Source organism: Centruroides sculpturatus, unplaced genomic scaffold (assembly GCF_000671375.1).
Source record: "Centruroides sculpturatus isolate CEXI.00-Female unplaced genomic scaffold, Cexi_2.0 scaffold1520, whole genome shotgun sequence".
Lineage (NCBI taxonomy): Eukaryota > Metazoa > Arthropoda > Arachnida > Scorpiones > Buthidae > Centruroides > Centruroides sculpturatus.
The window spans coordinates 15,456-41,943 of NW_019385696.1; the positions used below are offsets into that span (position 1 = coordinate 15,456).

Consider the following 26,488-nt stretch of genomic DNA (forward strand, 5'->3'; position numbering starts at 1 on the left):
TTGCATTGAAAACATTCTTATCACTAAGTCACGCGACCATCGTAATCTCAAACTGAAACTTGCGTATAGGCCTCGTTACTTTATATAATTCTTATTTCTTTAGGTACTTCGGTTTAGCACCGTATGCAATTTAATGCTGATTTCAAGTCAAGCAAATGGTGATGCTAAACAATCTGCTGGTTTATATCAGGCTATATCCGGTAGATTGTTTGGGCTTAATAGAAAAATCAGGTTATTAGATATTTGATTTAGCGTCACAGTTCAAATATAAAGTCTGACTGTATAAATAATAACTATAAATAGAAGATGTTACATTATATTCATAACATTACAGCTTTGTACTTTGTTCTGTTAACAATTTTTAATCCATGAATTCTCTCTAAATTTCCAAACTCTGTAATAATATTTTTATAAATTTTTGGTATAATTTAAAATATTAACAATATTAATTTTATATAAAGTGCCACCACCAGACAGAAGACAAGCAGCCTATAAAGAAAGGTCAGTTGCCGAGAATGTGTTAGTCTTGGAACACAAAAAATAATAAATGGTGATCCTTTTTGGACAGTTTTGTCTTCAATTTTATTAAAAGTAATTTTCCATTGGACGAACATTTACATTAAAAAATTTAAGTTTGTGACATTAAGTTCCTATGCTATTACATTAAAACTTACAGAGTGTTTTGTTTTCTTCAAGTTAAAGAAATATTTGAGTTACAGACATTTGATCTAGAGAGGTTTTACTACATTTTAAATGCATTTTTAGATATTTTTAATAATTAAACTGAAAACAAAATTATAACAAATTTGTTATGTCAAAAGAAGTTCAAACACAATTAAAGATTGAAAATTATATTTATGTCTATTATTTTTATCCATAAAATAAATAATAACTTCTAAACATGTTTATAAGCATGTTTAGAAAAATTTATTGATAAAATTTTGTAAGAATTAAGACAAATTTTTTCATATACATTGGGCTAAGTTAAAAAGCTCTTTCTTGGTCACATATCTGACAAACAGTCTGTTCCCTTTGCTAAGTCAGTAGACCGGTCCCTGCTACTGTGCATTTTTATAGCTCAGCAAAGATTTGTAGAACTAGATGTACATTGTAATGAAGGCACATACAATTTACTCTCATTGACTGAAAGGCAGTCACACATGAATGAATGTTTGGATAATTTTCAAAGATATATAGAGAAAATGACATTTAAATCGTTTTTGTTCTCCTTCATTAAATGCATTCCTGCTGGACAAATCTCAGTCCCTTTTCTATTATCTCTCTCTGTCTTTCGTCTCTCTAATTCATTTCTATCTTGATATATGTTTTTAACTTTATCTTGTTTTACTTTCAGTGCATAATTAGGAAATTTATCAGCAAAACAATTAACAACATTCAACGATATTTGATCATTTGAGAATTGAAGTAATAAACTTAATGAAAGCATTTATCTTTGGATATATCAAATTATTTTCTTGGGAAAACATTGAAAATGCTGTTTTTTTTAAACTTGTTTTATTAGAATATATACAGGGGGGTCTCAGTTAAACGTTTCTAAGAGGGGTAGGGTGCATCCCAGTGACTCGGAATCATATAGCAATGCAGGGTCGGAAATGCTTTCCTGAAGCGTTGATGTACACAGAAACAGCTAACCTCTGGTGCAGGCTTGCAAAGAAATTATGGCTGGGAATACACCTCATTGGATATCATTCTGCATACAAGTGCTGTGCAGCTGGCCCACTACAATCTGCAGCCCCGTACACCAAATGCATATCGACTAACTTTGTCTTTGTTCAAAATGACGATTTCCTGCAAGAACACTTGGAACTTTTGCACAACGCCGTCTACCGTGTCAGGTAAGCATTTCCGACCCTGCATTGCTATATGATTCCGAGTCGTCGGGATGCACCCTACCCCTCTTAGAAGTTCTGAAATGTTTAACTGAGACACCCTGTATGTGATTATTGTTAAATTATCAAAATTACATAATTGAAGTACATAATGAACAAAGTAAAAAAATATTAATGCATAGATGAAGAGATTTTTAAAATAATTTATCCTTGTTTATTTCATAATATGTTTATAAGGAAACTGAAATTTACTTAATTAATAAATAAAATAAATTTAACATAATTACTATTATTTTTTAAATTATGTATGTACTCGTAGAGTTAATCCATAATTATCTCTGTATTAATATTATGCAAAAATCTTTATATAGAAATTGTTTAATAGTTACTGGCAGTATTGCATTTTAATTAGAAGGTCTTTACCATCTGTTATGACTCAAAAATTAGTAAATGAAAACAATTCATTTGTTTGCTAGTTTAGTTGTCATTAGATTCAGTTCATTTGATGTAATATTCACAAAATCACTCCTTGTTAGTGTCTCACATTACATCATCATTTAGAGAATTAAAACTTCCAAATAATTATATTTAATTTTATATATTATATTTATCAAAGGATGAAATATTTCAATATAATAATACATTGAAAAAAATACAAAGCTGTATGATCATATTTTTTCACATAAGTAAATAGATATGCATAAATCTGCATACAAGTTGTTTTGGAATACAGTGATACCTCAGGATACGAAATTAATCCATTCCGAAACTGAGATCATATCATGAAAATGTCGTAAGGTGAATCATTTTTCTCCCATACGATTACATGTAAAACCAAATAATTTGTTTCAACACAAAAAACACACTCAAATTAAAGCTAAGTAGTACATTAAAAAAAAATAACTATAGTAAGGAAAACACTGAAAAATGTGTTTTGTAGTTGAAATGTATAAATAACATAATAGAATAATAAATGATTTAAAAAAAATGTAGTTTTATTTGCACTTTACCTTTGAGGATAGACCACGGTGGAGGTGTAAACTGATGGCGGAAGAGAGGGAGAAGGGAAATGACACTAAAACTTAACTTGCATAACATAATGTAACAATAACTTGAAAATAACTTAGAAAAGATAAAAATATTAGTGTTGTTTTATATATATGTATATATTTTTTTTAATTTTTATTCACTGCTTTTTGCTTTCTTTCCTTCACTTCCACCAGCACTTTCACTGGATAGAGGTGGCTTGGTAAAATATCTATCCAAAGAGGTTTGGCTTTGCCTACTTTTTAAAATGTTTCTAAAATGACTTAGACAAATGTCATTACTCCGAGCAGCAATACGGCCAGTGTGAACCTTTTCGGGATGTTTCTTTTCAATAAAATCAGTCACTTTCTGATAATGCCTCAAGATTTCCTTTATCGAGCGAGATCCTTCCACGACGAAGCAAACACGCAGACTGAGACCAATGAACAGAAGTGAATAAAAAATGGCGCTGCGAACGAACGTAACGTTGTATGGTGAGTTTTTGTTCGTATCGTGGAGCAAAAATATGTTCGAATTTCATGTCTGAAAATTTCGTATGCTGGGGCGTTCGTATCCTGAGGTACCACTGTAATTTAATTAGATTTTTCTTGCATAATTTAAAGATTTTTTTGGAGATATTTATTATTTCCGAGCTGTAGATTTAGATAATTAATATGCAATGCAGCTAAATGTAAAGAATACAATTCTGTTGATACTTCATACAATAGACTATTGGGAGAAGCAATAGTATAATAATGATAAGAGACAAAACAGTTTATTATGATAAATACGAAGAAGGAAAAACCTAAATTCCAAGCAAGGATGTAAATATGATACTCTAGCTGTAACGTGTTACCTAGTGAATTAATAGTTACAACTCAAGTTCTCTATTGCTCTTCTGATAGGTATCTTAGAAGTGAATTTGATCTAATGATTTCAAATTTTAAAAAGTGATTAATGAAGCTTCTTTATTTAAGTTAAGAAACTTATTTTTATTGCATATTTAATACAAACAGAACAGAATTGTAACTCAGTTATAACCAAAAATTTAACTTGTTACCATGTTAGATATTTATCTTTATTATAAAATGTTTTCTTTGAAAATTGACTTATATATTAATCGATTTTATTCTTTAGTTAAATGCTTTTCAGTTCCATAATACTTGTGTTTTAAAGAAACTTTTTATAATTATTATTAAATGAAATTTAACATAGAATACAATTGAGATTGAAAATAATTACACTTCTGAGTATTATATTGAACTTATTGGGGAAGAAAACAAAAAATGTTAAACTCTGACAGTAAAAAAAAAAAAAAAATACAGTCGAAGATTAAACAAGTATTTTTGCCTTTATTAAGTGACGTTTCTTCGGATCACTAGACCATTTAAAGAACATTTTTTGAATAAATAATTAAAAGGAACTCATCAGAAATTAGAACATGCTAAAAATAAAGAAGATTAATTAGTTAATTAAGTAAATAAAAAATTGCATTGGATTGATTTTCTTTTAGAGACGGAATGATTACAGAAAAAACTTGATCTAAAATTTTACGATTAATGGTATTTCTTAAATTAAGAAATCCAATTAAATAGTAGGATAAATACTTCAAAAGTCAACTTTTATCTTTATGTAACTTCAGGTCATTAGAACAACAGGCTATTTTCCTAAAAAATGAACTTTAGAAGTATTTTTAATCATAAAAGTATTTTGTGAGGCATGAAGATGTTTTAATGTTGTCTAATTCATATATATACTATTGGTTGACCTTTTGATAAGAATTTTTAAAGATTCGAACGTGAGAAAAGAAATTTGTTCAACTTTATATGTTATTTTAGTTTTGTCCATAATGGAGAAAAACTTTACTCCGAGGGTTTTTGTGCTAATTTTGATAAACTTTTTATAGATGTAATATACTCTTTACACTTCTCTGATCTTATTTTTTTTAGTATCCTTTTTGTAGCTTTGATATAAAGATGTAATATCATTTTTATGTGACAGAACATTTCACATCATCAACAATTTTTCCTCGGTTCAGAGATCTTTATTGCAAAATTTTTATCAAGAGATAAAAATCCCTGGCCAAGGAAGAGTTGCAATGATTATATAAGGTTCAATTACATATAGTTTCACATTAAACTGTAACAGAACAGAAAAGAGGATACTAAAAGCAAAACTTAAGCTTTAAAAATATATTACATCTGGAAAAAGTTTATTGAAACTACAACAAGGCAAAATACCTTGAGAAGGTTTCCTCCATTATGAGATAAATCACATTATAATTTAATGTTTACAGAAGATAATTAAAATTAAAAGTTGATATCAAGTTTTTCTCATAAAAATTTTAAATTATTTACATGCGTTAATGCTCGGAATTTACTGTTTAATATGTAATCAGGTGTAATTTGATTAACATTTTTGTTTGTATTTTGTAGGTGGACTTGCTAATTACACTCCTACAATGATAAGTTCATCAGAAACATTCCATTTAGGAGTGACTAGACCTGTTCATAGAGATTCTGAAACAACTGTAAAACCAGAAAATGAGTTAACGGAGACCACAGAAGATGTATTAAAACCAGCAGATCCAGAAGACATGTCCTCTTGGTCTTCATCTTCTACGACATCGGATCTTCTCTTTTAAGCAGTGATGGTAAAGATCCAAATCAGTATTAGTTTTAAAATTAATTAATGTGTTTTAATTAATATTAACATAATAAGCATTAGACTACCTTAAAAATCTCTTAATCCTCAGCATGAATTCTAACTGTTTTAGACATCATATGATTTTTAAATTCATTTCCAGCCTAATTATATAATTTAAATTAGTAAAATATAATTGGATTATGTTTGTGAGCTATAACACATTTATATCACCTGTAGTACATCTGTTTCTGGTATTTCACACGTCATGCAGTACAGATGACATGCGATTTACATCATTTATAATATAGAAATAATTTACTAATTCCAATATTTATTATGTGTAAATTTTAGGTAGCAAACCCATTTAAAACTTTATATATATATATATATATTTTTTTTTATTAATATTAATTGCATGAAAACATGAAAAATAAAGTATAAAAATGATCTGCAACTTTACAGGTAATGTCTCAGTCATGCTACAGCTATTTTATATTTAATGACACTTTAATATTTTTGATGTAACTTTACTCAATTAGCATCATTACAATTAAAACTTCTACTTGAATTTAATAGTAAACCTGACATCCTAGTTTGGCAAGTTTGATTCAGTCCAAATTCTCCTCATTTATCACAGAAATACAAATTAGTTCAGGAGTAGATCTGTGAGAGGCTGTAGGAACTTATGCTTTTCTCATTGACACAAGAAAAATTAAAATTTATATGTTTGAACTTCAAAATGTTGTTTTTTAAAAACATTTATGATGGCAAATGTGATTTATTAGACTGTCTGCAATATTTGCAAACCTTCTACTAGATATATAAGTCCATATATCCAATTTTCTGCCAGTACAGTGGGAGAACATGATTTGTTGAGAATATGTCTCATTTGGGAGCAGTCTTTCCATTGGTCTTAGCATAGGCAAATAGTCGGGAAATCCCTGGAGAGGCTTTACTAGATCCTTGGTTTTCAAATCTATGGCTAATCCTGATACTACAAAGCACTACATTGTATAGTTTGTCTACAAAGTCATTATTGATGCTGGTGCATTTGATAGACTCAATGTATTCAAGCAGCACCTAGTTATATATTTCTCTTTTTAGGAGTACCAGCATATGGCTTTTATCAGCCTTAACTGCCACTATATTATCTCTTTTTATCCACTGTTTACTAGCAGTTAATATAGCCCAGAATTTATTCTTAATATTGTGTTGTAGTGTTTCTGCACACTAATTATGTTTCTTCCCTTCCTTTTGAGAATTTTTTTTTCCCCTCCTCTTGTCTTCCCTTTTGATTACTTGGTAACTCTATTATTCTATCTTTCCATTTTGTTTTGTATGTATCACCTTTTCAGCAATTCAGTGTGAGGACTGACAACTGGATTGGCTGGAGTGAGCCACATGTTTAGGGGAGGGATTGCCCTTGGAAGGATATAAAAATCAGTGAGGATGAGAGAGAAGGATCTTTTTTTTTATATATATATATTTTGTCCACCACCTTGATCTTGGATATGTTTCAATTGACTTGCCAGTAGGAGAAGGGACAAGAATCAGGACTAAAGAGATGATCTGAAGAATGTGCCAGATTTTCACGAGGAACTCAAAGTGGCTCAATCTGTTCCCATCGAAATGTGCAGAATACATAAATTCAAGAACTTATCGCAGATGTGTACACTAACCAGACGTGCTGTTTGAGGATACTATTTTTTGTTCAAGTGAGTGAAACCAAGGTAGTCCTAACAAGTGATGTTTATTCCATGGATTTGGCTCCCCATTTTCTTCCTTTTTCCCCATTAACTTACTCTTCTATTCTCATTAAAGTAAAGAAAAAAATGCATGCATACTCTGAAATTAGTTTGTAAGAAAAACCTGTATTGTCGGTGACAAAGCATGTGTTCAAATAGTTAGATCCTATGCATTAGTGAACCTAATAATCAGAATGTAATTATCAAAAATTGTAATAATTAGATCAAATTGATTAGTAGAGTTATGAAAAACCACTTGAGAATTTCAGAGCTCTGTGATTAGTAGTTATTGTTTAAGCTGACCATCTTTTATTACGTTAGTTTCTTACAACCATATGTTGCAGGATATCACAGTATTGATCTTTTCACTTAAAATAGTCTTTGTTAATTTTATCCTTATCCATTATTAGTTTTTTAGTTTCTGGTATGACTTTACATATATTTTTTGGCCACAGAGCAAACATATGGCCTCATTTCACTGTTTTCTTTAACACTTTAGTGAGTTGATGTTATCCTAGCATATAAAGTTTTGTCAATTAACAAATCATCTTTCTACTTCTTGCTTCATCAAATTCTCTCAAGTAGATGGATCTGTCTGAAAGAAGGTCAAGTTGTATTCATTTTAAAGATCGTGGCATCATTTCCACTGCCTAGAAAACCCTCTTTGAATTATTTTCACATTCACTTAGTGTATTTAGTGTTGTGCTTTATTTTGTTCTGCATCATTGTTCACGTGTTCTTCATCTCTTTATTGGAATATATTAAGGTCAGGATATTTCAAAACAATTCAAAAGGGTGGGGCATTCAAATGGATATATTCAGTGAAATTATTCATTTTTATAGTTTAAGTTTGAACTTTCAAAATAATATCACTGGCTATATATGGATCAATGGAAAGTTGAATACCTGTCCTAGCATATCAGTTGTGTGTGTTTAGTTGTGCATCTTGAAAAAATTTCACTAATGATGGCCTTAAAAAAGGCCTAAAACATTTTAAGGTTAACATATATCAACTGAAGATAAATGTTATTGCTGCTTTGATTGATTGCCTTCAGTTTGGATATAATAAAATATATTTAATGATTCAAAGACACTAAAGTGTTCTGTGTTTAATATTTAAGGGAAAGATCTATTTATGAGTACAGTAATACCCCGAACTTACGCAATAGGTGGGACCGAGCGATAACCGCATAAGTTGAATTCGCGTAAGTCGGGATATAATTTCGCAATTTGTGTAAAATCCAAGTCAGATGTATGTAAGCTAATAAATGTTCTCGTTAATCTTATCTTGTCTTTTGATTTGTTCACGGTTACAAGAAATCACCACATAGAGTCTTTCAAGTCTCCATAGGTATAACAAACACAGAAATAAATAACACAAAATAAATTGTAGCTATGTGTCAATTCCGCACAACACGTCCAAACATGTAAGCCAAACAATAGTGTAGGGGGAGTGAGTAATCAAGAGTTGCGTGGCGCTCAAACAAAAGACGAATCAACGAGATTTGAAAATCGCATAAGTTGGGGTAGTGTAAGTCGAGGTATTACTGTATTTATTGACACTTTACAAGGGTGGTGTTATATCAAGGTTTTCTTTAACAATTTGCAAAAGAGATTCTGTAACAATTTGAAAATTGTTTAATTTTCTAATTTAAACAGCAATTCTTAGGAATTTTCTTTTCTAATAATGTTGAATTATAAGTTAACTGATGAAGCTTAAATTAATGAACAAAATTATTTAAACAATTTTTAATTTAATTAAACTTTATGCTTGTTTAATGTTATTTTTATGTTATGCATAAACTTCACTTACATGCTATATGCAGGATATTTCTGAATTTTATTATACAGTATCTTAAAAGAATTGCTATTTAGTAAAATCCTATTATTTAACAAAGCTCATCATTGATTAATTGATTGATTTTTTTATTATTAAAAAAATTGATTTAATGATGATAATCTGAAAAACAATTGGCATTCTAAATGTATATAAATTTTAAAAATTTAATTAAATTTTTTCTTAGTTAAATTGATAAAAACCAATGTTAAGTTAATTAAAATCAATAATAACTCTAGAATGAATAACGATTATATAAAGTTGTTACTTGCTACCTTATATTTAAAGGAATGAAATGAATAAATTTATGCAAGATCATCATTTAATAATAAGCAACAATTACAAGTTATGATGAATTCATTATAAAACTTAGAATGTTGACTCATTGTGATCTTGCATATAATAACGACTTCCTACATCCCGAAAAAATTAATTTTTGCCAATCAAAAATAGTCTATAAACAACACAAATAACTGGAAATCTTCAATATATTTAATGAACTTAAAAATGCAATCAATAAATCTTTAAGTATAGATTTAGTTCTAATTTTTTATGATAGATATCATGGTCACTTAGGGAATGAAGAAAGTACTTTAGAAGCTTGTGGCAAAGCTTGTATTGGTGGAGGAAGTGCCAAGAGAATAAAATGTACTAATTAAAGCCAAATTATTGGGCTACTATCCTCATTAATTAATAAATTGGGTTTTTGGAGTTGTTGTTGCATAGCATGTACTCATACTAATGAACCAAATCTGAATTTTGCATACTCACTAAGTATGTTACTATTATAAACATCAACTCACAGCCCGAGTAGATAATAACAACACCAAACGATCGCCTAATTATCGGGCTATAATATGGCTATTTTAAATGATTGGAACTAAGTAATTTGACATTAGAGGTAGGCGTTAGGCGCCATCTCTTAATTAGATTAATAATTAAATAAATAAATTTAGAACATTCTGGAATAAAAGAACTGGCAAGCGCACCGCACGGCAAGCGGAGGTTGCGGGTTCAAGCCCCGTCCCGGGCCAGTTCTTTTATTCCAGAATGTTCTAAATTTATTTATTTAATTATTAATCTAATTAAGAGATGGCGCCTAACGCCTACCTCTAATGTCAAATTACTTAGTTCCAATCATTTAAAATTGCCATATTATAGCCCGATAATTAGGCGATCGTTTGGTGTTGTTATGTTACTATTAGCCTGGTTATTGTGAAGATATTGTTTTGGCATACCCAGTCTGATAATACTCTGTTTAACAGTTAAAAACAAGATTGAACTCTGCATGACTATTTACCCTAAACTAGTAGTTTTTGACTTTACTTTGAAGCCATAATTCAATGTGTTTTCTCCTTTGGTATATGGAACACATCTGGCATAATAACTTCAATAATTTATTTAAAGATTAATCAAGATTGGATATCATATGACACTTTTAGAAGCTTTTTATGACATTCTAAAATGACCCTAAAATTAGTTTAAAATCATTGTTCTAAACTAAGCAATTTTATAATGTCTATGGATGTCATTTCACCTGGACTAGTTAGATCATACATTTTAGGGACAGCACGAATGGCTGATCTGGAAGTACACAACTGTATTGTGAGTGGTTCAAAACATCATGTTTGCCATCGTAAATGTTTTTAAAAACATTGTGAAGTTCAAACAAATAAATTTCAAATTTTTTTGCCAATGAGGAAGACTCAAGTTTTCCTGTAGCCCTCCCCTTGTATCTGCCACTGGGTAGCATTAGTAGTTATGAATCAATTATGGTGAAATGTAAATGAAACAAATTACATGTAATTTAATTAGTAATAAATTTAACTTAAAAGACAATTCATAAAAGATAAGTAACACTATGGATAGCCTGCCATTCTAAGAACCATAAATTGTTCACATTGGTTTCTCAGGAGTTAGTTTAACCTAATATGTTGCACCCCATCCTTCATCAACTTGCCCATTATAGACTAGGCCAGGGATGGTGAACCTTTTTGTGTTTGCGTGTCATATTGTAAGCATACTTAGCTTTAAAGATGTTTATGCGTGCCAAAATTTCAGACTTCGAATAACGATATTTAAAGAAATTAAACGAATACGCTTTAATTAGAATAAATGTAAAAAAGCTTATTGAAAAAGGGATGATCGGGTGATAAACCGAAAAGATGATTGAAAAAGACAGAAATCGTATGATACATTACGTGCCATAGGTTTGCCACCCCTGGACTAGGCCGTGCCAAAGATAGGCATGGAAAAAGTTCTTAGTTTCTACAAGGAAATAACTTTTAAAAAAAAGTGCTCACAAAATGTTCCTTGCAATAGCAATAAATATGAAAAGTGAGAAGATATTAATTCATTTCTTTGTTAATTATTAATATTTTTGTTATTTATAAAATTTAAATTGAATATGTTTATTAAAACTAATAGCTTAACAACATGGCTAAATGGAAAGAGCTTATTACGTTGGGACAATTTGAATATGTTTAATACAGGATGATTTTCAATCACCCTGTATCAAACACAGGTTAAACACACACATGTTAGGAATCAATGTACAAAAATAGAGGGTAGCAAAAATAGTTTATAATATGATTATTAAGAAAAGTGAAATCATGTTATTACAACTTTTAAACAAACTAATATTTTCGCATGCATGACTTTTTCATTGTTGTATAATCAGAAATTGGATTTTGTAAAAATGAATTTAACAGTTAATAATAATACAGTAAGGTCTTGTTTTAAACAGATTTGAGTTTTAAAAGGTGAATGGTTAGGTTAACTCATTTCTAGTGCAGCTGAATGTGACTTATCAGCAATCTGTGCTTTTTTGGCTTCCAACATTCCAAAGATGGAGAACTATGGAATGCTACTCACTATGATTCAAGTATACTTTTCTCAAGCACAGAGTATGTCCTTGATACAGTGTAGTAAAGTTTTGCTCTAAATATTCAGAAACATGTTATTTATTATAATAAAAACACAAGTGAAACATTTTAGCATTTTTCTGTTAATTGTAAATAGATGCATGTCTAGGTAATCTCGGACTACTCGGGGTGGAGCACAAATTTACACAGAATTTTATTTACACTATATCTGCTAACATGCAACCATTGTTTAAAGCAAGACCATACTGTAATTTGATAGTTATTTTCTTTAAATCAGTGTTTTTCAACCTTCTTGAATACACGACCCCTTTACAAGTTAAAAAATTCTGGCGATCCCCCAGGGCCATGTTAAAACTATATCAGTGATTTTAAAAACTGTGTATTTAATTTTCTTTCTTTAAATATCAATCGAAAAACCAATTGTACTGTAAAATAAACAGGCACAGCCTTCTCACTGAAATTCTAGTTTTTTTTTTTTTATTGTAGTGTAGGACCTACAAACACTTGTCTTTTTCTTTCACCCGTGATCCCCTGTGTAAGACCCACAGGTTGAAAAACACGGCTTTAAATCATACTAAACTGCTATATAAAAATTGCAAATAATCACCAAGAAAACCTTTTAGCTGCAAGGAAATGACCGAAAACTTTTGCCTTAATTTAATGTTGGTTAATTTTCTTGCTGCTGAAAAGTTTTCATAGTTATTTTCAGTTGTATATGATAAGATATTATATTAATTTTTTAAAACTATAAAATTTAACAATAATGATTTTTTTATTTTATTTTAGGAATCATATTTTGAGCTGAAGTTACTTTTATTTGAGAAAATTTGGTTGAATTTGTTAAGAGTCTGAACTGAATTTACGATTTTAACATCAGAAGAACAGAAGCAATGTCGATCTATTGTGGCAAATGAAATGAGATGTTGATCGATTGCATTGAATGAAACAAGCAAACTAGAATGGTTAGCAGAATCTAATTTAAACTTTAATATGAAATTGTTCCATTACGAATCCGACAGTCGCCAAACCCACCCGAGAAGAAACGATCGGAGCAAGATTCCATCTTCTGTCCGACTTCATTATTATGCAAATTGTTCTCACTGCCAAAAGTAGGAATCCGAGTTTGATCGTGGACGATTCGTTCTGTCGAGTGAGGTTTGTTAAATGTAAAAGCATCTAAGTTTGAATGTTGATTATTATCTTTGTTCCAATTTGAGTTAAATTACATTTTGCTCAGGAGGTTATGAACCTTATTTTGCAAGTGTTAAAATAACAGTTCTGTTAATCCTTTGGTAATGCTGTCGAGTAAATTTAAAAGCTAAAAAGTTCTCAGAAAAATGTTTGTACGAAAATAGGTGTGTATATTTGTATAGAATATTAGTCAATTCAGCTTCGTATTTATATATCAGATATGCTGCACGTATGTTTACGATATTGATTTTTAAGTGAGAATGTGCTCTGGTATACATTATCTAAAAACACTTTAACTTAAATTATTAAGATCTTTCCACAAAAAAAATGGTGCATATGCATTTATATTCGACGTTCGATTAACATTTTGTTACGTGTATCACTAGTAGAAAACAAAGTATTACGACTTAGACGTGAATGGATTAATTGGATTTGAATTGTGTAATGTAAATTTTGCAATTGCAAGAAAAATAGAACTTGTATACTTAAAGAAATTATGCATATAAGATTATAAATATATACTTATAGATGGACTAAAGCCATTTGTTGATTGCTAGAGTAGTCCAACGTATATCTTAGCAAAGGAATCACTTGTTTTTTTTTTTACCAACTTCTTTGTACTCGTTCTACAATTTGACTTTTGTACCACTCAAATTTAGAATTTTTACATTTTTCAAGAATCAAATAGAACTTTTTTACATTCCCAGAATAATTAGTATAGTTTTTGGACCAAACCGAGAAATAAACTTCTTTATTTTGATCAAGATTTACACACACGGTTTTGAAAGAATTTCATATAAAATGCAACTTTTGTCTCAAGTTTTATAAACTATTTTTAGGTCACATTATTAATCCGTAACTTATTATGTGGCACAGAAAACATTTACATTTTCTGACGATCTGCCCATTGCCCTTACACATACATATCTAACAGTGATAGAAGAGTATATTTGCATGCGTACTCCGTATCGTGTAACCGTGGTGTCGTGCTGAAAATGTGATCTGACGTCGTACGATAGTATTTCATTCGAAGCAGTGTCGGTGTTTAAGTAATATTGATGGCATAGTCTCGTACAAATATATTAACAGATGATAATTCCTTTTTTTTTTTTTTTTTTCTTTGTGGACCATCTGACCGGAGCAGAACGACATACTCTTTAACAATTTTTGTATATAATTTATAACAATAATTACTTTTCTTTATATGAAATAACTTGAAACAGTTTCCTCGAAGCATGTGGTAACAATTACCATTGTTTACAATTTAGATGTATTTTTTAAATTGTGCCAGATGGCTTGTAAAATTTCAGTGATAATAAAATTTGTTCTAGTGATAAATCATGTTTGTATATTTATTGTTTAATCATTAAATATATCAAAAATCATTTAGACTAAGCTATTAATTTATTTTGTTTATAAAAACATTGATAACAATGATATAGTAAATTATTATTTTATATAATAGGGAGTCAAAAGTTTTCATACATGAGCAGAGAGCTCACTTTATTATGTAGTCATTTGCAGTTCACAGATTATGCTCTACGAGCATGCAGTTTAACTCTAAACACGAAATCCATGATAAAGAAAGTCATTTGACTGGTTTTGCTATATAAATTCTCCTTGCAACCCGAAGGGTAAAATTAATTTCATCTCTAGGTACTGTACGTAGAAGTTAAAAGTTAACTGAACTGAATGTGTATACTGGAGTGTAAGATGTCCCATTAATACATTTGGTGTTATGCATGAAACAAAGCATCACAGATGGTTTGCATTTCACAGCTTTATGATACATTGCGATCTTTAAACACTCATCTCAAGACAAAGGCATATCAAACCTACAGTATCAGTTGCAAGAAACTTACACAAATATAACTTCCCTTGTATGTTTCATATAACATGAGCACCATGTATGTAGAATGTTTACAATTATGAATATAATTAATTAAACATTTTGTATTTATGAAAAATCAACACAAATTTGAATTGAATATTAGTTTTGTTGTGTAAGTTACAAGTTACTATAACATAAGATGCTATATGTTTGATCAAAGTCAAAATTTTGTCAGCCAGTAGACTTCTCGATAAAGTATTCGCCTACTACCATGGGATTCCGGGATCGAATTCAATTGAGACTCTTGTAATTTATCATGGATGGTACAGAACAGCCAATGATACATGCAGCCAGACAGCATCTTTGAATTTGTTTATATTTTATTGAACATAAGTTAGAATCAGATTAGAGATTTTTGCTCGAATCTACCGATTTTAACTTTGATCAGTATGGACGGTTAACTCAGCATAGCTTGCTGCACGTCACAGGTAACGACCTAACTCGAATTACCACAAAAACATTTGGGACTTAGATTAGATTCGAACTCTAATCCCTTGAAACGGTAAGAATGTGTTTATCGTGCAACCGTCAACCGATCTACATAGCATTTCCCGAGAAAGCAGCTTCATCAAAAAACAGTTCAACAACTTCCTCTTTAGCCACTGCAACATTTGGAAGCATTGAAAATAAAATTTAAGATGGCCATCCACAAAGTATTTGTAAAATTTTGTAACTTCCTAAGTAATACTTCACGTTATTGTATGCCTCCGCTATTAAAATATTTATAATACAGTAGAGAATCTATTATCCGAAACAATCCGGGACTGGGGTTGTTTGGATAACTGATCATTTATATTAAACAAAACTATACTGTATATATTTTGTATCACGTCTTACAAATACATAAAATAGTACATTAAAGTATGACTACAGTTTACATTAGCAGGGAGGAGGAGCGTGCTACAGCACTAGAGGAAATTTGAATTTGCCAATTGGAATGCTTTTGGTTGATTGATATTCGGATAATCGATGCTCTACTGTAGTTGCAATTTTGTGTCATTTCTCAGTAAATATTTCAATTTATACAAAAGTAGCATTTACAAATGGCAAAACAATAAGACCATTTCTGCAAAAGTAGAACTCAAAATACTTTTGGCAGCTAAAGCACCCTAAATGTCAAACACAGAATGTTAATCATTTCCATCAAACTTTAAATTTTATCAGAAAAGCAATATAATATAATCATTCCTCAATTTGTAATTATTACAAATGAATGAATCCTGTTTGATTGATTTGATCCGAGACATATAAGGCTGTATAACTGACCATAATTATGGGATTTATAGATTGGGTTTGAATGCAATACATGTATATTTATATCTTACCACACATTGGCAAATTTCTTTTTGCTGATTCTGATTGTCTGTGAGCAAGATTTGTCCTCCTATAAGTTTAATAGATTACAAATATTTTAACACAACAGTTTATACAGTATTAATCATTGTTAAATGTAAGTGGTCTTTGACTCAAAGAACAATTTTCTATTATAAATAAACACATAGTTTGTGCATCCTTGGCACTTCATGATTGTAAATGATAGATAATTTTAAAGTCATACCACGTATATTAATTTTTATCAACACTAAAAAATGAAGTGTTGAAATTCCATATGTTTTGTTGAGAAACTATCAAAATTTATCATCACATATGTTTAGTTTGGATGCTGGGTACCATCTAGTGAGAATACCGTAAACTATATATTTACATTAATCTAATAATTATCTCGATAGCCAGTCGGTCGAGACAAGAGGTTCATCAAACTGCAACAGAGTTGAGTAATCGAGGTCACATCAAAAAAAGACTAATTAGCAGAATGCATTTTGGTCCTCAGTGGACCCTCCACAATACATAGATACCTATAATAGTTGTAATTAAGCTACATGTTATATATAGGTTATTATTACATAAAAATTATTAACAAATGGAAAAAACAAACCTGCAATATTTAACACAATAGTAACATGTTACATGGTTAAACCGTAACTGTTTGTACAGCCATCTGATTACATTTCTACTTGCAGTTCAACAGATATACCTTGTGCCTTGTGTTACTGTGTTAAATGAGTCAACAGTGAGTTCCCTTGACAAGATTCACTCTCCTTCCCAAATTGTCATTATTTCTATTTTCATTAACATTCATAATTTTAAAATATTCATAATATTGTCTTTCAATAGGTTTTGTTTCTGTTTTTAATATTTGTATTGTTTTTTACAATTTTGCATCCTTTGGAATTGCAGTGCCTGGCTACTGCCGAAACTAACAATTATGTTTAATTGCTCTTGCACATTCACCAATAGGTACTGTACACCTAATGGACAGACAGTTTTGCCAACAAACGACCAGGTTTACAACTGCAACTACATACTTTTTTAAAAATTCATAATTCATTACCTATCAACAGTAAATAAATATGTAAACCAACTGTTTTAATTCTGGACTAACAATGGTAAAAAAGAAAAATTAAAAAAATGTTTATGTGGAATATTTTTGAACAGATGTCAAACTATCATAATAGCGAGGTTGAGGCCGAAGTTTTAAATGAGAAAACGTGTACATCGGACATTCAGCGCCGCTTTCCTGTAAACCTAGAAGTTTGACAATGGCATTTGGAATGTCAAGCATGATTCCACTGATTTCCAAACACCATTGTCAAACTTCTAGGCTTACAGGAAAGCGGCACTGAATGTCCGATGCACACATTTTTGCACTTAAAACTTCGGCCGCAACCTAGCTATTATTATTATTAATGTTCCAACTTGTATAATCAACTCGCAATTAAATGCTTTGGATAGTTATTAAATACATCTTGCATTTCTACTTCTTGGTAATTTTTATCAGTGGTTCTATTACGTATTTTCTTTATAAATATGTTAAAACATATTCCTTTTTAAGTACAGTGGTATGCTTGCTCTATTATGTTATTTTTGGAACATTAAAATTAATATGTAAAAAATGTAATCGAATTACACAATCTAGTAAGTTTTACATCTAGAAATCTTTACATCCTTATTCATATTGTTGTGGCCGTGGTGGTCCACCAAGGACTGAAATGCATTTCGCTAATAAGTCTCTTTTTGATACGATCTCGATTACTCAGTTCCACTGCAGTTTGATAAATCCTTGTATCTCAACTGACCGTCTATTGAGATAATTAATGTTTTAGAGACAAGCTTACAACTATTACATTAATCTCATCGCAATGACAAGATATGTTTATTAGAGAAAGTCAAATGATGTAGCATATTTGTTTATTGAGGCATTCCGTTTCCAAAGCTATTCTTTCAATAATACCATAAATAAATAAATGAAATACTTAGGACCTTCCTTAGATGAGTAACCAAATGTGGTGGTGCATTTATATAATTTCAGTTCAAACAAAGATATGTGTAATGCAGAAATAGAGTAAATCACAATTGAGAGGAATATCAAGACAAAGCTGGTGAGGAAAGATGCAGGGCACAGGACTAAATAGATAATAGAACATAATGAAGACCACAAGCCTAAAGGCCCAAAAATGCAAACGAGTGTGTAAATTTGTTTCTACAAGAGGAAATTCATTTGTGTACACACACATGCAACTTCTAACATTAGTACTCAACATCTGCAAGATATATTAAAAAAATTTCATACAACAAATTTTTAATCAGTTTGTTATTCAAAAGCAATTATCGTTTCAATATTTTTAATACAAATTGATACAACTTTGTTAGTTTTATAATAAAATGACATTTCGAATGAAAATTATTCACCTATCTTTCTCGAAACACGCATTATTCCCACAACTCCAATATTATTCTAAATTATCTTCACCCAAACTGTTCATTGAAAGAACACCGAATTAAAAAATAAAAGTTACATTTTAATCTTCCTACAGCTTAAAATTGAGGTCTCAATGGCAAAATATTGAGACAAACATTGATAATTAATCTCTCTCATATTTCCTCCTTTAATTTTAGATCTTTTCAGAGTCTACATATGGAGAAGTTTATCTGGGATGGGAACAGATAAACTGCTCCATAAAAATTTGAACCAATCTAGACTCAAGATTGATCTCCAGAGTTAATCTGGTGATTTCATCATCAAGGAAAACAAAGATTTTGCACCATTCACTTCGTACCTTCATCTTATCCATCTACTAGAGGAAAATCAAACTACGCTAGAAACATTTTTAAAGTGTTAAGATATCATCTCGAAAACTTTACAACGTGCAAAGTACATGCCGAAAATAAAGTTATCGATCCAATCTTCCCAAAATATCATTTAAAATATGTATAAGGAGTAGTAAAAATTTTATTTACTAAAAACGTGTGTGATGAATCTTGTGTTCAAACACATCAATAAAATACACTCACTCCAGTTCTGTTTCATTTTATTTTATCATCCTGGATAAGTTTTACACAGGCATTTGCAAAATATAAAAAAAATTTATCGATTGCTCTTGGCCACACGTTCCAGTTCGTCCTTCTTCTTGATGGCGTAACTGTTAGAAGAACCCTACAAAAATAATATAAATTGTTACTATTCTAAAATGACCCCATTTAAGAATAGAAAATTTATTATATATTACTACTTTCAATAATTAACTTGATTTGACGCTTCGGTAGTTTTACCTTTGCGGCATTAATTAGTTCGTCTGCTAAACATTCTGCAATTGTTTTAATGTTCCTGAAGGATGCTTCGCGGGCTCCTGTACACAGCAGCCAGATTGCCTGATTTACGCGTCTCAGAGGGGAGACGTCTACGGCCTGTCGACGCACGGTGCCGGCTCTTCCTATACGCGTCGAATCTTCACGTGGTCCGCTATTAATTATGGCATTCACGACAACTTGGAGCGGATTCTATACGATTTCAAAGTGAAAATTAAAACAAGATTGTCGAAACAATCATAAAATACAATTGCACTTACTTCGGCAGTCAGCAGGTGGATGATTTCAAATGCATGTTTCACGATTCTCACGGCAACCAGTTTTTTTCCATTATTACGCCCGTGCATCATCATAGAATTAGTCAGACGCTCCACGATCGGGCACTGGGCCTTACGGAAACGTTTGGTCGCATACCTTCCGGCAGAGTGAGGTAAATATCTAGCATATTTTTCTTTGACGGCAATATAATCCTGCAAAGACATTTATAAAATTTGTTTCGAAATCCTAAACGTTACGGAAATAAGCAAAAAATAACAATTACCGTTAAACTTATATCGCTGACTTGAACGTCGCTCGAGCTCCATCTGCCAAATAATTTTATTTCGGGCTGTTCTTGAATTACTGGACCTGAAGCAGGTTCATCCCACGAATCAGTCATGACTAATAAAAATATAATACAATATATATTATTATGGTATAATTCAGGAAGATAATTAGAAAAGCTGATCAACTGCTATTTTATCGAGAAAATTAAACATGCTAATTAATATAACAGGAAGCAGATAATTCAACTTCTCAAAAGTGGGTATATCTTCTGGCTAGGCTAACTAGCTACATCATCAGGCTGAGTTAGCCTGACAATGCCTGTTAAATTAAACACTGATGTAAACATTTGCTTTCTTCCCGCTGGATTTTAGTTATACGTGCAGTGTTTATTAACGAGACAGATAATCTTGTAATGTAAACAAAGAATTTATAAACAACTTATGGATGCTTTAATGGTTGTTGGGACTAGGGTCCTTCTGGTATGCCTCCATCAGCAAGTCAGCTAACATTGTTCTCTCTCTTAGACAGGAGAGGACAGTTGCCACAGCATAAGTGCTGTCATTGCTCCAAGAGGCAGAAATATGTTTGAATCAGCACTCCCTATGTGGAATGACCATCTCAAATTGGGCAAATGGTAATTACAAAGTTCAGGAATGGGCACTATAAATATAAGCAGGATTCAAAATTAGCAATTGTCTGATTGTCCCAAGCAAACATGACTATCAAATGTACGTTCAAAGTTGTCCGGTAGGCAATCTCGTTTATTTTCTCATTCTTTTTCTTACCTTTTTCATATTTTGTGCATATTTAATCTCATTAAATAATAATAAGTACATTTTTAGTAGTAATAACAAAACAAAACCTAAAGTACGACATTAAACTGAATAAGGAAATTAATTGTTTGTTTAAAAGATTAAAAATTACAATATTAACAATTAAGTATTAGTCTATTGGAAACTTTTGTGTTGACAAAGCAGAGTACGCAACATCCCATAACAAGGTAATGTCTGGCACGGTGGTCTTTTCTTTCGTGTAGTCAGAACGATAAGATTGCACTCGGTACAACTGTCCCCATTTTAGGGGAGATGGGGTGACATTAGGGTTGCCATCTGGTCGGTATTGGGTCGGCTTGACTGGCAATTTCAAAAAAACCAATGTTATACAAAAACAAAATAAATAAATAAATAAAACTGAACTTAGACTGTATAGCTCCAATTCCTACTTTCTTATCCACTAGGCTATTGCCATTACAAAGAGAAATAAAACTTCTAAAAACTCAATTTTCAGAGGTCATTATCTGGAAATGCCCAAAATATGGGTCCTTATTTAGACAAGCTGTTTGTGTTTAGGGCTATGCACTTGCCAAGTTTCTTTCAAATTGGAGACCCGAACATCTGACAGTCTCCTTGTAAGTAAAATTACTGTAATTGTTCATGCTAGTTTACTGCCATTTTGAGATTTTTTTTTTTTTACAAGTGTTTGATGTGGTCACCATTGGTGATACAGAAGAAACCAAAGACAGTAGTTTAGTTCTGTCTAAACACATTCCAAAATATCCTTTGATATCAATTCCTGTTTACAGAGATGCACTGTTCTCAGTTCATCCAAGTGTTGTGGAATTGATATCAGAAAGATATGCTGGGCAAGTTTGGACAGAACTGGACTATCATCTGTGACATCTGCCATGTTATAAACAGTGCCCACATCAAACACTTGTAATGCGTATGTGAAACTTCGTGTGGAGTTCTGTCTTTTTATATCATTACTATTGCTGTATGTTATTTTAGGTATGAATAAATCAGCTTTACTTTTACACCATCCTTTTTAATAATTCAGTATGAGAACTAAGTAGGTCAAGGAATCCAGTGTTTTTGGTGCTGGGCTGTGTGAAAACTGAATTATGATGACTGACAGAGCAAGAGCGAGTGATGACGACATCAAAGCATGTGTGGCTTTGCCAATGTAGGACCACATCAGAAGGTAGGGAGGAAAAAAAATGTGTACTTTAGCTATTTTGGCAGAATAACTATATTCTTTGTCTTCACGTTTGTCCCCACATGTAGGAACAAATGTGCAGACGAAGAATATGTCCGACAAATAATGGTCGTGTGTGGTAGCACCATCTGTTATCAGATTTCATTTACAAATTTTAGTTATTTGCTAATTTTTAAAAATGTTTGCAAACTATTAAAAAATGTACTGTCATTGGTAATACACGTGTGTGCAAAGTTTCAACTGGATTGGAAATTGGGAAGTAGATGAATTACAACTTTTTACCAAGACAGATGGACAGAGTAAGTTAATTAATAAAAAGCTTTAAAAAGACTGAGGACTTTTTATCTCAGGAAAAGAAAAAATTATGTGGAACAGATCCAACTTTTCTTGACACTAATATTAAATATATTCAAGGTGTATGATAAAATAGTTTTAAATTGTCCAATAGCTGGATAGGTAAAGCAATAAAAGTGTAAGTCTGCCATTCTGATGTCCGATTGAGAACCTATAAATTTTTCACCGGTAGCCTGGTCACACCCACGACAAGTATGATTTTAGGAAGCCATCTTATTGCCATAGGACAGAAAAGAGTTAATAAAAATAACAAAAATGCATGTCTCCATATAACTAACCAAATACTGGTTTGTCCAGCTACTTTTTATATAACTTCCACAAAACAATGCATAAGGATAACTATATAAACAATGTGCCGTTTTCGAAGTAGAAGACTCATTTTTGCAAGGTAGTGAAGTGTATGTAGGTTCATTATTTCACCCCAAAATGACACTTCAAAGATTCATCAATATAGAAAAAATTCAAAGCATTACTGTCTACAAGGAAAGTTGACAGAGGATGTTGAAGAGGTTTGCAGGATTGTGCAGTATGATGCAAGTCTTTGAAATGCCGCCCCTTAAATGTTTTTTTATGCCTCATCCTTATGGTGCCGCCTCTCTGCATCATAGCACGGCACAGCCCTGGAGGTTTGTATCACTCACTTCTAGTGGATTCCTGAAACAGAAGGCAACAATTAATGTGCTTCTGCAAATTAGTCGCCACTTCTGAAAGAAAAGTTTTGCAATACAATCCACAAAGGAAGACGAAGAAAACTGGCATCTTATTGCACAAAAATGTAAACCTGCATACAATTTAATAGACAACAAGGTGAACAAAACCAATTTCCAGTACAAAAATTATAAGAAAATGTTTTCAATTGTGTTAAATGGACATCTTCAGGCTAACTATGCATTAGCCTGAAGATACCCATTTAACACAGTTGAAAACATTTTCTTTCTCATAATTTTTGCACTGGAAATTGGTTTCATTCACTTTAAAGGTAAGTTCTTAAAGTCAAACAAGTTAAATGAAAACGTCATCATCATTATTCTTACTTTTGGTAGACATTTCGACCAATCGGTCTATAACAAAATGGCCATTTCTAAAATCGAAGACACAAACATTGCTAGTGCTGTCTTATCCAAAACATTTTTCTTAGCTTGCTTCAGATGGACAGATATTTCTATCATTTCACCTTTTAATCCACAATTTAAACACTCAAATAGATTTAGAAACATTGATATCGCCAGGCACCATTTTTTTAACAAAGTAAACTAATTCTTTCCTTCGCAAATTTCGTTTGAAACATCACTAACATTGAGCACGTGCATCAAATGGAATTTGTTCTCTGACTGACTCGTTAGTAACATGTTTAACTCGTTCGACTTTACGAATGTATCCTAAGTATAGCCAGTTCCACGTCACCAATAGACAACTTCTGTAACTACAAGTTGTATAGCCCTCGGCCATCGTTCTCCTGTCCAATTTAACTCGAAGCAATTTTTGTTTGGACTGTTAAAAAAAACCAAAGAAGAAAGAAATTTACAGCTTAGTCTAGCAAAAATGTAAGGGGCAGTCAAATGAAAATGACAGATGGGGAAAAAAGTAAGTAAACTCTTTATTATTTCAAAAGTAATTGCCATAACTGTTAATACATTCATCCCACTGTGAGACAAGATGGTCAATGCCTTAGTGGAACAATGTTTGCAGTTGTTGACAGAACCATGATTGTACCCAGGTGTGCATCTCTTCGTCCAAAGCAAATCGACAGCCACAAATGTCTTTCTTCAGGACTCTAAAAATATGGAAATCAATGGGGAGATCGGGACTGTATGGAGGATGTGTAAGGGCTTCCCAGAGAAACTTCTGCAGCATAGTCAAAACCACCTTGGCAACATGTGGGTGGGCATTATCCTGCAACGGAATGATGCCGTCCATCAACATTCCTGGGCGTTTGGACTTGATGGCGCACTTCAAGTTTCACTGTGAAGCCCTTACACATCCTCCATACAGTCCAGATCTCTCCCCATCGACTTCCATATTTTTAGAGCCCTGAAGAAAGACGTTTGTGGCCGTCAATTTGCTTCGGACGAAGAGATGCACGCCCGGGTACAATCATGGTTCCGTAGGCAACTGCAAACGTTATTCCACGAAGGCATTGACCATCTTGTCTCACAGTGGGATGAATGTATTAACAGTTATGGCAATTACTTTTGAAATAATAAAGGTTAAAGTTTACTTACTTTTTTCCCATCTGTCTCGTTTTCATTTGACTTCCCCTTATATATCCCAACACGGCTATAACGAGGAAAACTTTTTACAGTGCTAAAATTCAAGTTCTTTTAAGACAATATGGACGTAGTACATAAATGTCTTAGAAGAACTAGTACCTTGTAAAATATAATGTTTCAAGACTCAAAAGTATAAGATATGTTAAATTGTGACTTTTTTCCAAACTCCATCCCTTTATATACATATATAAAGGGATGGAGTTTGGATAAAGGGATGTAACATCTATACAGACAGACAGACAGACGAAATACAATAATATATTGAGTCTACATAGGTTAATTTTACAAATGAATTATTTAATATTAATTACTAGTAATTATAAAGTACGAGTGAAAACACTGTTTTCTTTTATTAATAGTTGGAATGTTAACCCATTATCTTCAATACGGGACATGTGGTTAGGCTTAACTAGAGTAAGATATTTACTATATATATTTATTATTATACCCTTATAACGACTGGCCTTTAAATATAAACTAAAGCATTGTATGTTATATTCATCTGGCGTGAGATTATTTGAAATTCTTCATAATTACCTTCCAGTTTGAATTATATTTCAGTTGCCTGGCTCCAGATAAAAATGTCTTCCTAACGAAAAACGTGGACTAAGAGCGCACTCTATCGAGAATAAAGACGAAAATTAAGTGTTGCCAGCCATGAAACAAGCAATTTTATAAAATTTACTTTAAAAAATATATATATTAGTTTTATTATTAAAATAGGACATTTTCTAACTAAAACATTATTAAAATAAAAATGTTTCAAATATACTTTTATTAGATTATAATATGTAACTACTCCATTTTTTTTAAAACTCTTTCCGCCCTGTAGGCAGTAAGAAAACCTTTTTTAGCAAGCCCATTATGGGTTGGGCCAGACCCACAATGGGGCGACCGGGTGGTGAGGAACGGGGGTCGACACATTTAATCGAATCACCCTCCGAATAATTCCTGGGGAACATTTTTCGACCCGTCCGGATATGATCCCGAGTCTCCCAGAGCGGTAGGCTGCCACCTTGACCGCTCGGCAATTCGGCCATCAGCAATAATTTATTGTAACACTGTCGCAATGCCGGGCTGCAAAATTTGAAATGGAAAGCATATTTTTAATGTATTTAATTTAAAATATATGCTTTCCATTTCAAATTAGTACTGTAGTGTCTTGCAGCTGTACAGTACATCATACTTTCGCTTTAATTAAATTTGTATGACCATTTTTCAAATTAAAATTATAGAATTCTTGTATTAATTATTTAACAATCAATAATACTTTAAGTATTTAAATTCCTTTGAATATAATAGTTATACAGTAGAGCGTCATCCGAAAGAATTCCAGTCGGCAAATTTAAATTTTCGCCAGTACTGTGGCGCTTCAATCTTTGGCTATGTCTTGAGCTACTCAAATATTTTACGTTTTTGATACTAAATTAACATCTGAAGTATAATTTTTTATTATTTTTATATTTTTCAATATATTTATTTTGTTTGTACAAAATAAAAAAATAATTTTTAACGATACAATAGTCTTTGTTAGGCTTAACATCGATGAAAATTCAACGCGAAGCGACACGCAACGGAGAAAAATTTCGACATCGGATACGTTAA

General features: G+C 31.6%; 1 protein-coding gene and 1 long non-coding RNA gene across 2 annotated transcripts; one reads left to right on the top strand and one right to left on the bottom strand.

Moving 5' to 3' along the window:
• The first annotated feature begins 5,312 nt into the window (after positions 1 to 5,312).
• LOC111641278 lies at positions 5,313 to 14,518 on the top strand. The gene is made up of 2 exons (XR_002759381.1): positions 5,313 to 5,529; positions 12,776 to 14,518. It is a non-coding gene; the product is annotated as an uncharacterized LOC111641278 (long non-coding RNA).
• Positions 14,519 to 19,424: 4,906 nt separating this feature from the next.
• Positions 19,425 to 25,538, bottom strand: LOC111641283 (40S ribosomal protein S5). The gene is made up of 5 exons (XM_023387435.1): positions 25,421 to 25,538; positions 20,260 to 20,378; positions 19,979 to 20,188; positions 19,683 to 19,910; positions 19,425 to 19,566 (listed from the first exon to the last, which is right to left on the bottom strand). The coding sequence occupies exons 2-5, from the start codon at positions 20,374 to 20,376 to the stop codon at positions 19,498 to 19,500; spliced, it is 624 nt and encodes a 207-aa protein (XP_023243203.1). The 5' UTR covers positions 20,377 to 20,378; positions 25,421 to 25,538; the 3' UTR covers positions 19,425 to 19,497.
• Positions 25,539 to 26,488: the final 950 nt, after the last annotated feature.

Excerpts from the sequence above, each read along its gene's own strand:
- LOC111641283 (XM_023387435.1), bottom strand. The coding sequence starts at position 20,376 with ATGACTGATTCGTGGGATGAACCTGCTTCAGGTCCAGTAATTCAAGAA. Across the intron at positions 19,911-19,978 it reads TCCACCTGCTGACTGCCGAA|AATCCGCTCCAAGTTGTCGT; the intron begins GTAAGTGCAATT and ends GAAATCGTATAG. Across the intron at positions 19,567-19,682 it reads AACTAATTAATGCCGCAAAG|GGTTCTTCTAACAGTTACGC; the intron begins GTAAAACTACCG and ends TTATTTTTGTAG.